The sequence below is a fragment of the Hyperoodon ampullatus genome (genome assembly GCF_949752795.1).
Source record: "Hyperoodon ampullatus genome assembly, chromosome: 4".
In the NCBI taxonomy this organism is placed as follows: domain Eukaryota; kingdom Metazoa; phylum Chordata; class Mammalia; order Artiodactyla; family Ziphiidae; genus Hyperoodon; species Hyperoodon ampullatus.
The window spans coordinates 82,129,209-82,144,576 of record NC_136917.1 but is presented as its reverse complement, the minus strand read 5'-3'; the positions used below and the strand labels follow the sequence as shown (position 1 = coordinate 82,144,576).

The following is a 15,368-nucleotide window of genomic DNA, read 5'->3' as shown; positions in this document are numbered from 1 at the left end:
ACTACATCCAGTTCCTTACCTTTGCAAAGGAGACCAGTGTCAGATGGAAGAGCCTTCTGAATGGTGACTCTTACCTCGTGAGGAAGAGAAATGATTCCATAAGAACGAAGAGCAAGAGTTCACTGGAACACCTTTTAACTTCACTGTGGACATGTCACTTACATGCACTGCTGGTGCTCAACACCCTGTGTTTCATTTTTCTGTTGGTTGGAGAATGTTCTCCATGCAGAGTCTAATGAATATCCAGAGGAAGTCACAACTAAAAGCAGTCTTCAGAAACCAGCCATTTTCTTAAAGTGGGTTCTAGCCATATAATTTCACTCAAAAAGAAAACTCAGCGCCATGAAAAAGGGTTCACCATCAGCCACCCAACCTGATGTTTTCTCTGCTAAAGTGAAAAAATACACATACATACTTGGGCCATAGTTTTGGTAAATTCTAATACTCTTCCTTATTGTAAATCTATGCTGAAAAGGAGTTTAACAATAATTCTCTCTAACCTTCTTATGTTAGAGCAAACTAAAACCCTGCAAGCTTAGCTTGTCTCCTTGACCTGACTTGGTTGGTCCACAGTCAAGAACTTAGAACCCATTTCTGAAGCCCAGTTCACTGTTCTGTCTTACCCCACCACGCTGCCTGTCTTTAAAGAAGTTGTCTTCCTCCACCCAGCCCCCCTCTAGCCTGCAGCTCTCCTTGTGAGACATCCTTTATCCATCACTCAAAAGAATTAAATGACTCAACTTCCCAGAATAAGTAGCTAACAACAAGCACAAGTGAAAGCTCTGGGTCATCAGTTCTTGCCTTGTGAGCAAGGAAGAGGGCTTACCAACTTGCAGGAATCTTTGAAGACTTGAAAGTATCAAGAAAACAAGTGATTGAAGTCTCACTAGGAAGTATTCACACCTTCCATCAGCTGCAGTAAGTCTTGGCAGTGTTACTATAATGCCTTTATCCTTCAGGTTTGTCCTGTCCGTGTGAAACGCAGTATATTTAAATTACCAACAAAATCATGACAACACAGATTCTCTGTCAGTTGATTAAAGTGTGCTAACAAGCATGCAATTTGCTAAGTCACCTGGGAGGCTGGATGACTGGGTCTTCTTGTACATTCAGCAGTGGAAACATGCCCTTCCTGTAGTGCACAGCCAGAAATGCCGCACAAGCTTGCAAAGGACAGGGTTAACCTTGGCCTTCTGGCATTTTGCCTTTCTCCAGGGAAATGAAGAACATGGAGAGAGCAACTGCAATACAAGGTGAAGAAAGCAGCACCTCTTGATTTAAAAAAAAAAAAAGAAAGAAAGAAAAGGTAGTTGAAAGGTTCCTCATGGGGTAGAGTAGAAGTTAGCCCCAAAAGAGATCATTAGCCCCTCATATTTCAAGGTAAGCATTCCTAGACAGATACAGGTACTTTTAAAAAGGCAAAGTCAAGAAAAAAATTTTTGAGATACAGTTACTGAACAGAGCTAGAGCTTACCATGATCATTGGGATGAAGAGTATGACACCCAGCCAAGTTGCAAAGGATTCTGCTCTGGAATTTATCAACTGCTGTGTTTGTTTATTTTCCTAACAGGTGAAAAATGCAGCTGCCAATGTACTCAGGGAAACATGGCTAATCTACAAAAATACAAAGCTAGTAAAAAAGATTGATCATGCAAAAGTCAGAAAACATCAACGGAAATTCTTGCAAGCTATTCATCAGTAAGTACCATTCTCCTCTTTCACTCTGCATTTGTATCTCTGGGTTTTAATTCTTGCACCTGCTTATTCTTCTTTCATGAGGGAGGGAAAAAGAGAACATTATCATGTTTGTTCCCAGAAGACGTTATTTGGCATTTTAATAATTCCATAATTTTTCTCAGGATTTCATTTGTCAGTTCATTTGATGATTAAAAATCATTTATTATTGGGAGAATAGTCACATAATATAAAGTGTCTATTCAGTTTCTTTTTTTAGATAGAAGCAATAATTTCAGTTAAAATTGTATTTCTTGATTTACTTATTCATATAGTTTGCTCTAAGATGTTTAGTTTGTATCTACTACAGAGTCTTTAAAGAAATTTAACATGTTATGATCCACCCAGACATTTTAACATACTGCCAAGCATCTTTGTATGAAGGTAGTACATACAATTGACTTAATACTCGAATTTTTAAATTAGTTTTTAATCAGGACTTGGGGGATTTTCTAGATGCTACGTGTTCATTATAGATTTTAGAGTTCCTATAGGCCTTGCAGTCATTATTCTGACTTTATCGAAGCCACTGTTATTCAATTTGTTTAAGTCCTTCGTACCATTTTATTGTTATACCTACCATCATAGACTTGTAAAATACAAATCTCTATCTAGCAAGTTTCAATGATAATTTGAAAGCACCAGGTCTTTCTCCCCCAGGCTGGCAGCATCCTTACCGTAAGTACATTATGCGGGTGTCAGTTATGATGCCATGCAGCCTTGCTCTTAATGCCATTTCTATATGGGGCAGGGCAGACGCATCACATTTTGTGGGTCAGAAAAGTGGCTTTTCTCATGCAACCTACCAGGGTAATCATGGAAAGGTAGGTAAATACTAGGTATCCTGATTAGAAAGGAAGATGTGTTTTCTTAGAGCTAATTAGTACAGCAGACAGGAAGCTCTGAGGCTGAAGTGTTAAATTTACATATTTAGGGAATTCATATGTACATTACACTCACATTCCGTTGAAAATCACCAAGCATTCATCTTTTACCTCTTCACCTGCCATCCACTCTCCTTTTTAAATAGGTATCACTGAAAATGTGGAATATGTCTAGAATTATAGACATACATGTACTTGTATAGAAGTTGCTACCTTTCTTAATGAAAATAAAATCCAAGTACCCTGAGCTCTAAAATAGGAGACTCTGCACATATGGTAGAGTAGCTGGTCCTCACTGCTACTCTTAGCAATTCACACATGTTCTTTCCCTTGCTGACACCAACACCAAAGTGACATTATTTCTCCTTTAGCTCTGGGACTTGACTGGACACACAACTATGCATTTTCCCCATATAAGGAAAAGAAGTTTAAGATAGTACTCTTTCAAAGTCTGGGAGAGAGTAAAAGTGAAAAACACAGAGAGGAACGTTGTATTCGATCTGGCTCACAAGCAGGAATTCGCTCCCTGGAGCTCACAGCTACCTTTATAACCAGGTGCCACCACCTAGGACCACTTGCCTCCACATCTTGACTCCTTGAAGCTTAGACCTAAGAGAGTGGGTCCCCTGAGAGATCCTGAGCCTTTACCTCTCCCTCAAGGGTCACCTGGTAAAATTTCCTGGTAGAGTGATCATTCCTACAGCCCCCAAACTGTACAACACAATAACCCCAACATTCATACAAGAGGTACACATGGTATACTGTGGAGAAATCATTCTTTGTACTTTGAATGTTTCGATACTAACCTATATTGTTCAGATCTATTAAAAAGAAAACTTATCTTTGCGGGTGTGAGAAAATGTGGTGTCCCAGGATGGAAAGGATGTGAGATGACGTGGAAGTAGGCAAGTGGGTCAGTCTTTGGGTTGAGCATCCACACATCCCATTTCCTCCAGGATTGTATTTGTGTCCCTTCCTGTTAGTGTAACTTACCTGTTCAATATGTAATGAAATGTGACTTGCCTTTGATGCCATTGATAAATTTCCATATAATCAAAAAAAAAGCAAACACTTTGACAATTTTTGTCATATAATTCTGTAGCCATGTGTAAATAGTGAGTATTTCTATATTTATATAAATTGTCATAGAACTCTTAAGTTTGGAATACATTCACACTCAAAACCCTGGGGAACAATTTATGGGTGGTCATTATAAAATTTTTTCAACTTTGCTTTAGGTTTGAACATTCTTATAATAAAATGTTAGGCAAAAAATCTTTGGTGAAACTCAGTGTAAAAACTGTCCCTAGGCAATTGGCGTATTGCTACAAGCTGTACTGACATGATCTGAAGGGTTTCGTGGTATAGGTTACATGGGTTGTTCAGCATGCTGCTTTTGGGTAGAGTAACAGAGGAAACCACATGTGATTCTTCTGCTTCTTTCAGACATTTCTCATTGTTTCTTCTGTAGCCTTGTGTACTTCTAAAGTAGATGAGCTTTAAACAACACAAAAATGTTCTGAATTGTTTTATAAATTAGTTTTGGGGCTGTTGGGTTTCCTTTGAGGTGGGAGGGTACTTATACTTTGTGAAAAGTAGATGGGCTGGGTGTGGATAGTGTATGCTAATTATGCATAATTATCTTTCACTGAACTTAGTGAGTGAAGCCATACATGAAAGCACACAGGGCTCGATTCCTAAGGGCAAGGCCTTTACTGCCCCAGCCTTGTCAGGCAGCACCGGGTGAAATCGGACCTTGCCACTTGAGGAAAAATGTACCAGTTGACTTGCTAGAGCTCTCCTGGCCTCTGCTCTCCTCTGGTTTGACCAGAGAGCTTTTGCAGTAGCTCTCTCCCCTTCTACCAGCCTCCTCTATCTCAACTCTCCTTCTCTTTTCCCAGCCTCTCTCCCGGATACATGACCTTGCTAGTCTCTGATGGATGCCTAACTCTGCAGGCCTGTGTCCTCTTTTCAGTAACATAGCTGTCTTTGGGGATCGTCACTTAGTGCCATGAAGCATTCTGTTTCTGTAACTTTTACCACTTTTTCTGGTATCAACTTGACAGTTTCTCATTCTTCGGTCTCAGCTAGAGACCCATCAATTAACATGAACTTGTCTCACAGCCAAGAAATCCAATAAACGTGATGTCTATAACAGAAGAGTGTTAGGTTACCCCCCCTTTCAGAAGACCAGGCTTCTCAATAGCCCTGACTTCTCAATAGCCCCAACTTGGAAAAGACATACCCCCCTCAAAAAATTATAATCCTATTGTTTAGAATATTATCTTTGTAACCATATCCTATTCATACTAGGCAAAAATGTCTCCTATTGTTTACTTGAACATCATGTTTCAAAGAGGCCAAGATGACTTTATACAACTTCTTCCTTCCGAACTCTAGTTCTGGAGGAAGCTATGTGCTTTCAGGTGGGGGAGTATAGTAGCGATGCAGAAGGATGATAACATAATGGCATAGCATTTCTTTCTGATCAATATGCCAAAATCCTGCAGAATCTTAACAGGACCTTCCAGCTAATGAATCGAGCCCCCTGTGCATGAATGAACACCACTCTGTGTTATTTTGTTCCAGAATATTTTACAGTTTCTTTTCTTTTGTTTTGTCTTTTTATTTCAACAAAATGAAAATAGAGCTCGGAAGTAAGTTGTGTGAGCCGCTCCTTTCAACATTCGCAGAATTTTCTACCGGCTGCATGCACCCAAGTGGATCCTTTATTTGTGAATTTTAGTAGTCTGATTGCTGCTATGGAAATGTGTTCCAAAATCATGATATTTTCCTGTGATAAGTGAAGTTCACAAGGAAGAAATCAACATATGTTTCTTATTCTTCTTTCTTTGGGGCGGGGTGGGTGGGGGGAAGCAGTAAAATACACAACTGCATGTTACCTTTTATTCTGGCAGCTGCAGCTTATGTAGGCTTTTTGTACCAGTTCTCCTACCTTTAAGGCAGTCTAAGCAGCAACAAGGCAAGACGATTTAAGTTCAGGGCTACTCTATGTCAGCTTTCCAGATTAGCAGAATATAAGATGGGCAAAATTCTACTGTCAGAAACATAAGTGAGTAATCCAAGAGAAGTAAAGTAGGCTCTGGTGTTTGGAAGAGGAAGGACCCACCTCAGCCAAGGGACCAGCGTCGGCCCTTCAACCAGGCTAGTAGGGCTCAGGGCTGTGCTGCCCTCACAAGTTGCTGGAGGCTTCCGCTCTGGTGTCCCCGAACTTCATGTGCCAACTCTGCTATGACTTACCTAAATTTGAAAAGAAAGCTTGATATAAATCCCTATCATAAGTGGATTTAAAAATATATCACTGCCAGCAAGGAGAGGGAGGTAAAGGTAACATCAGTCGACAACTGAAACACTGGTATTGAATTCTAGCCACAAGCTGTTGCCTGCAGAAAGCTCTGAGCTGAGATTCTGCCCCCTCTTTTTTTAAAAACAGGGGAAGAGCAGGTGTTTGTTAGGAGATAAAAACAGGATAGGACTAGCCTGAGACATTTTTCTTATAATAATCAAGAATTGGAAGAGAATTAAAGGGAATAACTCTCTCTCCATCTGTTTTAGTATTGCTTAATGTCTTGTTTGAGTATCATTTAGTCATCTAGAACACCTCTATTGGTATAAATCCAGCACTTCAAAAACAAAGTCCTAATTGAACCCTCTTCTTTTCATACATGAAGAAACTGAATGTCAGGTTAGGGCCAAGGAGGACAGACTACATGTCTGACACTTAGTCTTTCTAGAACATTTCTCTGTAATGACCCACATATGTTTAAAGATGATTTGCTTGGGTTTTTTGTTGTGGTTTTTTTGTTTTTTTGACTTGTTTTTAAAAGGTACACATCAAGAATTGTAACCCTTGTAAGTACTTAGAGAAACATTTCTCAACAACATATTAGATTTAAATATATGTTTGTAAATTTCTTTTAGACTAAAACATATTCCATCACATCAATGGATATTCCATCCATTATAATAGCATAAAAAGGAGCCAGTTAAATTAGTTCCAAGTCTTCTAATAAAGAAACACATAGTCACAAGTTCTAACCTTAAACTGTTTCAGACTGTTAAAGATCATGTTGTAAGCAGGTGTCAGTTCAACTCTTACTGGCAGAAGGCACTGTCTCTTCACTGTGGAGCAGATTTGGTGACATATTGGATATCCACATTTCAGAGCAAGATCACTGAGCATCATGAACATGTGTTACAAAAATCTCCCTGGCAGTAAAATCTTGCCCTGTGAATTTTTTTTATCCCTTTAACCAATTACCTTTAATTTAAATTGGGAAATACTCAAGCGTACTCTCTCCAGCATTAACACTATACTTTGTAAAGGACTCGTCATCAAAGTAATAAGGTTAGCGTGGATTTTTCACAAAGTAGCTCAAAGAGACCTGCTTCTCTTTTGGAGCATGGCTTTGAATTGTTGGCTTAAAGGACAATCAACTACTTTTCTCTGGTTGGAAAATCTTAATTTCTTGCTACAAAACAAGTACTGAGTAAATGTTTGTTGAAATATTACTGTGAATAAGTTAAGGAATAGTAGGTACTCATTCAGAATGTGTCTTTAAGAAAACCAGCTTTTTGACTGTCAATCAGATATACACATTGATATTTAAAAGTTTCTAAAGGTAACTTTACCAGTAGAAGAGATCCCACCTGTCAGGCACTTTAATTGTCCTGTGCCTTTATCTACAGTAAAAATTAAAGGAAGTTCTCCCAAGGAAATGGCTTTGGCTTCCCTTCAAATTCAATGGCAGTTTAAGATAAAAGTCAAGTGAAATACAATGATGAATAAGAGAATTATGTGTTTTGAGTTATCTTGCTGCTGGTTGAATAAAAGTTTTATCTTTGCTAATGAGAATCTCACTTATCACTGTGTTTCATCAGGTTCAAATACCTAACCCAATCCATTTCAGACTAAACAGGGCTAACACCTGTATCTAGTCACATAGGCATAGGAAGGTGCTCACTGCTTCCAACATTGATAAAATTCCAGTTGCTTTGCAATTTTCTTCCTATGTCTATTTGTCACGATACTGGGTCTTTAAGGAATGTTTTGGTTTTTCTCATATGGTTAAATCCTTATGAGCCTTTCTCAGTTCAACTTTAACTACCTAGTAAATAGTTGTTCTAAGGACACCTCATCTCTTTCTCTGTCCCTTTCTTCTTGCGGTGTTGGGGAAGCATGCTTCTCATTGTACCAGATACATAACCAGTTTGGACTTTATGCCAAATATTCAAGGCATTATCCATGCAGTTATTTGCTCTTGTCAATTTTGTGCATGCTCTTTGGAAGGCTTACGATAGTCGTAGGGAAGAAAAGGAACCTTTCTGACTTCAGATTCTGTCTTTTAGATTAAGAAGTGTAAAAATGGAGCAGAGGAAACTGAATGATCAAGCAAATACCTTGGTGGACCTGGCAAAGGTAAGCTGGGGTCTCAGCCCTCATGATTGCATTGGAACTAACCACTGCATAGAAATCAATAATGCTTCAGGAGGAGGCCACCCCAAACTTATTTAACAAATTAAACCAACAAACCATGCTGACATGATGGCCCAACTTATAAGAATTCTTGTGAAACTCTTACTTAATATGCACTTTCCCTACATACATTGTTCAACCCCATTCCAAAAGCTTTCCTACTTGCAGTGATTTGGAAGTTCAGTAAGAAACGTAAGTGGACTATGAGATAGTACTTTTGGGATGCTTATATGTAGTTTAGTCTCATCTCTATGAGAGCAGAACCACATCCTGGGTTTTACTATGAGGTTCAGGGCTAAATAGGACTCATCAATAAAATTATTTTTTATATATTTTAAGCAACAGGCTTTCTATCCTGTTCCATTGATCTACATGTCTATTTTTGTGCCAGTACCATACTGTCTTGATGACTGTAGATTTTTAGTATAGTCTGAAGTCAGGGAGCCTGATTTCTCCAGCACCTTTCTTCTTTCTCAAGGTTGTTTTGACTATTCAAGGTCTTCATACCACTTTTTTAAAGGACATTAATAGTCCCCAGTTCTTCTATCACAATTATATGCTTTATCTGGTTTATTTTTGGTTGTTCCTCTCGAGTGAACTCCACTTTCAAAATGTGAATATTTGTCAACAATGACAACATTACCTTTCAATGTTATAAATTCTATAGGAGGCATTAGAATAGATTTATGTATAAGTGTTGAGCCTGTTAACATGAATCCTTTGAAAGAGGCAACTCTCAGTTGGACCTGTGTCCTGCTGTTTGTTTGCTATAACTGCTATGTCCTTTATAAAGCCTCCAGTATATTCTCCAAAAATTACATCTATTTTTCCTAGTCCCATGAAATAACACACTTAATTATATTCATTTTTTAATGTATATCAATAATACATAATAATACATGTTGAAGATGAATATTTGATATCTTATACATAGAAGATGATAAGTGAAGTATTTAAAGACTTACCCCTGGGAGATCATATATCATTCATTTAAGCTGGGCAGCACACACATATGAGGCCTGAAGATGTGCTCAGTATTTACACACATTGTTCTCACTGGGACACATCATGAACAAAGATGGGGCAGGTTCTTCCACCACTCCTAGATCAAATGATAAAAGAAATTGGGTATTTTTATGAAAAAATAAGAGACCCCTTGAAAATAATATATTTCACTATATGTAATATAGCATATATAAATACATATTATATATACTATTATATATAATAGATATACTCTTGAAGTAAAATTATATATCTATGAGGCAAGATTCTGTGTCTTTCAATTATTTATTTTTTTTGGCTGTGTTGGGTCTTCGTTGCTGCACGTAGGTTTCTTCCTCTAGTTGCGGCTAGTGGGGGCTACTCTTAGTTGTGGTACATGGGCTTCTCATTGTGGTGGCTTCTCTTGTTACAGAGCATGGGCTCTAGACACGCGGGCTCAGTAGTTGTGGCTCATGGGCTCTAGAGTGCAGGCTTAGTAGTTGTGGCACATAGGCCTAGCTGCTCTGTGGCATGTGGGAACTTCCCAGACCAGGGCTAGAACCTGTGTCCCCTGCATTGGCAGGCAGATTCTTTAACCACTGCACCACCAGGGAAGCCCCTCAATTATTTCTTTAGCGCCATGCTTATTATGTTTGCAGGACTATCCATGCCATAAGGGTTCAGTATTTTCTGAATGAATGGATGTTGCTCATATAGTCTTTGAACAAATGGATGTTGCTCATATAGTCTAAAGTTAATGCACTCTGTCTTCCTGGCGAAACTCAAAGGTGGTGCCTGTGTTCTGAACAGTATCTCCCTTATTTAATCCGTTCGTCATCATTTATCACCATTAAGAGGTTGTTAAGCAGGATAAGAGCACATATTATAGAGGGAAATAAGATAGGAGGGCAGGGTTAGCCAAAGGGGTCTAGGCTTGGGAAAGGCTGCACTGGGCTAAGGTTAATGTCTCCAGCCTTCCCTTCGTGGCCACCCCCTTCCCTCCCTGGCTCTGAGCTGATCAGCGCTGAGGTCTTCTTTCCCCATCTCCTGGCTATTTCCGGAACTATAACTGGGAGTCAGAGTTATGAATACCCTTTGATCAGGACAACCAATTGCAAAATTCTCTAGGACACCAAAAGCATTTTCCTATTTCAAACCACTTAGTTCTGATTCGGCCATAGCCAACAAGGTGGACTGGTAACTTAAGTGTCTCCCCTAACTTTTATTCTCTCGGTAGTTATCTATAAAAATGCTATTTGACCCAATGGAGAGCCTGTAATTTGGAACATAGGAGAGCAAAAAGATATTCAGGAATTTTTAATTGCTTTAAGTTACGAAATTACTTGATCAAATCAGTTTGTCCTAAACTTCATTCATATTCCACACTCAAAATTTCTGCTACATCCCAATACCATCTGTACTGTTATGTATTGTTCTTTAAATCGGCTTGTTTTTAAAAATCAGCCTTGCCCTAATTAGTATTACATGTTGCAAAATGAATTTGACATGCTAACTTTTCTAACAACCATTAAAATATATACATAAATATGAAATCAAAACATGTTTGTCTACCTGCACACCACCTAAAATCCTTCAACATACCACCAGCAATACCTGCACACCATTTTCTGCAACTGGATCAAATTAAGGCCTAAGATCTTTCTTTCCTAAATCCTGGCATTGAACGGACACACTGAATTTGTTTTGCCAGGTCAAGTGTTCAGTTAGCTGACCCCACTGTTGCATTGCATGTCACCGAAAGGAGACCAGCCCTCAAGCTCTGAGAATTGATAGTTTGCTTCCAGGGCAAGTGTAATTAAACCTTCGCTCTTCATCTCTTTATTCTCTCAATCCTGTTTTCTAGACCCAGAACATCATGTATGACATGATTTCCGACTTAAATGAAAGGAGTGAAGACTTTGAGAAGAGGATCGTTACCCTGGAAACCAAATTAGAGACTTTGATTGGTAGCATCCATGCCCTACCTGGGATCATAAGCCAGACCATGAGGCAGCAACAGAGAGATTTCCTCGAGGCTCAGATGGAGAACTACGACAAGCATGTCCCCTACGATGCTGAGCGGTCCCGGTCCTCGTCCAGGAGGCGGCGGTCCTCCTCTACAGCACCACCAACTTCATCAGAGAGTAGCTAGAAGAGAATCAGTTAACCACAAAATAAGACTTTTTGCCATCATATGGTCAATATTTTAGCTTTTATTGTAAAGCCCCTATGGTTCTAATCAGTGTTATCCGGGTTCTGATGTCAGAATCCTGGGAACCTGAACACTAAGTTTTAGGCCAAAATGAGTGAAAACTCTTTTTTTTTTCTTTCAGATGCACAGGGAATGCACCTATTATTGCTATATAGATTGTTCCTCCTGTAATTTCACTAACTTTTTATTCATGCACTTCAGACTTTACTACTACATTATATGATATATAATAAAAAAAAAGTTAATTTCTGCACATACTTGTTTGGTCACTTGAGATTTCTAAAGGTTCACTTCTCACATTATTTTCAAGGTGAAATGACTGATTATCACCTGATGCATGTTGATCATTTTTATTTCCCAGTTTGCCAGTTGGAAGAAACTTTTCAATTACTCCATACCCTAGTCACTAAGACTTTTCTCTCATTATGAAATATTATAGTCAAAACCATTTGACCCAGCCAGCTTACTATTCTTTTTGAGTTCACCATGTCTCATTTCTAATTCAGTTTGTTTCCAAATTATGTGGAAAATGATGCTGTTACATCAAAGCCTATAGATAAACTAGGGGCACAGATGCTTTCAAGAATTATTTTATTCCCAGCTTACCAGCAAATTTACTTGAAGAAAGTATCAGGGTGTACCACTGTCTATGAACTAATGTTGCAGAATTTTAGATCTAAACTACTTATTTCATCTCTTCACATGTATTTATTTATCATGAGGGACCCGTGATGCACTCTAAGTGTTTGGATTACACACATGCTTATTCACATATACATGTGATTGCCTAGCTCCTAATAGCATAATCAACATAAACGAGTGTAACTCTTAACATGTCACATACCATCTGGCAAATGGTCTGTACTCCTGGTCTGTGTTTACATGTTTGGTACAGGGAGGTGAATGGCAACTAGTAAATTTCACAAGTTTTATTACGCTTGTTTCATGGGCAGTTAAGATGGGTTTCTGTGAAAGGGAACTGGTTAGTTCTGCTGCAAACACATCTCTTTCCAAATTTACTCTAAGAATCCAGTGGATTTAGAAAAACCACCTTTGAGGTGACAGCAGTGTGGATTTCCCTCATATGGTGGTCTGGAGAGACCACAGGAAGAGCTGGTCAGTGGTAAGGGTAACACATCGTAAAAATAAGGCTTCATTTGGACAGCTCTTAAACCAACCCTCTTGGGTTGGCCTAAACTTAAAAATGACTCCTTCATTTTCAGAGAAATCTGCTTTTGCTCTCTTCTCCTTTATTCTACACCATACCCTTTGGTGTCTACCTTACGACATTGCAAGTTGCTAGTATACCAAGTATTTTTCTTCTTTAACACAAAACTAGAGCTATACATTCATCACCTTGCATAATTCAATGAACAAAATCACTTTCATAACTATTCTCTATAATTGAGGCAAAAATCAAACATTTCCATTCAACATCAAGGACATAAAAGTATGATTCCTGTAGATTGCTTGAGAGTCACTTACCATTTATTACCCATCCAGAGTGGCTGAAAATGAAGCTCTTTCACACGTCTTATATATGTCAGTGTAGGACAAAGCCTGGAAATAAATGAAAGAAAAACTATTAGAGCACTGCTTACCAGAACATACTGCTGAGTTAAACGAACTGCAAAATCCTACTCCATCAGGATTTCTACTTCATGGATGAAATAAAAATTTTTCTTTTATTTATTCTGGGTAACATACAAGAATATATCAAGTATTTGGTGTGAACACTGGATGTAAGGAAGAGATATTGTGAAAAGATGATTAATTTCTTGCAATTGTTGCAGTTAGTTCTTGTATATGCTATCTCTACTGTGACTAAAAGGCCGAATAGCAGATATTTCAGTTTAATTATCATCTTACTGATCAATTAGCCCCACCATCCCAGAATACTAGAAGATTAGGGCAAGAATAATGTATTGTTCCTCTGGCTGAGGAAGAGAGAAGAGAATGTGAGTTTTAATTTAGATTTCATTGTCTGCTGTTTATTCTCCTATTCCCAATTAACTGCAGCTCATGTAGGATGTAATTCTTTAGTCCAAAATTGATCTTACTTTTCCTGTTTCTTTATGCAAAGTATATGAAGACTGGTGATGATTCAACAAAAGTGTATGATCTCTTGTTTGTGTATTTTAAACAATACCAAATAACCACAATTTTGAAGAGGAGGTGAGGACTCATCTGTTGCATAGACCTTGTGGTCAGCGATTTGCTGAATGAACCCAACTCTACCTGATATTACCAAGCCTCTCCCCACATGGCTTTGAACATTAAGAAAGATCCTCTGAGGGCTCCTTAGATAACCAGTCTTTAGTGAGATCTATGACTTTCTCTAATGTATGCTTTGTTTTCCAAATTTTCTAATGTTAATTGAGTCTGTTACACTTCAACTGACCACATCCTAGCCTGTCTTTTCTCTACAGCCAGTACCAGAACATATGACCACCACAAATCATTGTGAATTACAATAGCACCACCTTCCTCAATGATTTTCTTCATTTCCCCTACTTATACACAGTGTCATGGGTTAGCCACTAGAAAGAAGACTCTATGCTCTCAAAAAAAATAATGAGCCAAAGTCACAACAGGTAGTAGATCTAGGAAATTTCATATGCTTTCTCCCTAATTTCACCTCCATTGGCAACAGTTTTCCAAGAGACTCTCCAACAAGGTATCTGTAATGATCAAATAACTATATTCCAAAACAATATGGGAACTGGGAGAAAAATCTGTTGGTTAGGTTTCATTCAAATCTTGAGAGATGGATTAAAGTTTTACATCCCTACTGTCTTTCAACTTTGCCCAGTCTTGAGAAGTAGAATGACAAAATGGAAATAATAGGGGGTTAAGACAAGTCAGAATTGGGTTTGGAACTGAGATCTGCTTCTTGCTATAGCTCTACGTACTTGAACAGCCTTAATCCTTCTGAGCCCCCTTTTTCTCATCTACAAAAGGAATATAAAAAGACACAGATATCAGTGGAGCTCTGTAAAGCCTTGCATCTATTTTACCAAATGATGGTAGAGATTCTTAATGCTATTTCCAATATAAGGCAATAAATATTAAACACCCCTAAAATATTACCTAGCTTATTATAATTTTAATACCTCTCAGTAGAAGTTATAAATTCTCCCCCTCACCTAATTAATGCTTAGAACAAGTTACTGGACTCTGGATTCGTTTATTAATTTCCTGATGCTATCACTGTTTTTTGTTTAATGTGGTCCTAGAATATCAACAGGTATACATGCTCTTTGATTCTGTCATACTCTTACTTCTTCTTGTCATCCCAGAAAATCTCTTCACAAAAATGATCCAGAAATGCTGATGGTGATTGTGCCCTATGCTTAGGACTTGGAATACTTGATTACGGGTGTGCTGGTACCATCAACCAAGACTTGGACCAAAGGGCTCACTTCCTTTTCCAAATCCATCCCTATAGGCTCAAGTCTATAAGCCTTCACATACTTCTCCCTGTCTGTGTAACCCTCCCTGACACAGTGTATGTGTTCTCGCTGAACTGTCAAGGCAGTCTATTCAGAAAAAATGATCAGACTGGTGGTTTGACAAATAAGAGTCCTGGAAGATGTGAGGCTTGGAGCCCCTGAATCAATGGGGATGACACGAGGAATTCTTTCCTCACTGTCACTGTTGCGAGAGGCCCTGCTGGGCATGCCCTATTTCAGTTTCTTAGGCCAGGAAACAACAACAACAAAAAAGCCCTGTCAGTGATGCTTTCTAATACTTCTTCTACTAAATATGTCACAAGTCAGTGAACCCAGAAATGGAAAATATAATGTCGCAGATATTTCTTATTTTGAACTGTTAGAAATACTTGGAATTTTTTTCCCCCTGACCTAGGCTTTTCTCCAGTTATGGGTTTTCCTCTGACCCAATGTTCTTGCTGTCCCTACATGGTAGTGGGGGAGGGGAAGCAGCTACAAAAGTAATTAGAAACTAGTGGGCCTGCTCATCCTGGCAGTGTTAGGACCACTGGATTGGAGCTCGCTCAACTTCAGTTCCAGCTAAAAGTTGAGCGTGAGGAAGGTA

At 38.6% G+C, this 15,368-nt stretch overlaps 1 protein-coding gene across 1 annotated transcript in view; it reads left to right on the top strand.

Annotated features, from left to right (window-relative positions):
* Nucleotides 1–11,565, top strand: part of KCNN2 (potassium calcium-activated channel subfamily N member 2) — a 177,914-nt gene extending 166,349 nt beyond the window's left edge. Inside the window, exons 6-8 of the mRNA XM_079703532.1 lie at nt 1,572–1,699; nt 7,990–8,059; nt 10,965–11,565. Of these exons, the coding sequence (XP_079559658.1) occupies nt 1,572–1,699; nt 7,990–8,059; nt 10,965–11,252 (486 nt within the window). The 3' untranslated portion in view covers nt 11,253–11,565. The remainder of the gene's footprint in view (nt 1–1,571; nt 1,700–7,989; nt 8,060–10,964) is intronic.
* The last annotated feature ends 3,803 nt before the right edge of the window (nt 11,566–15,368 follow it).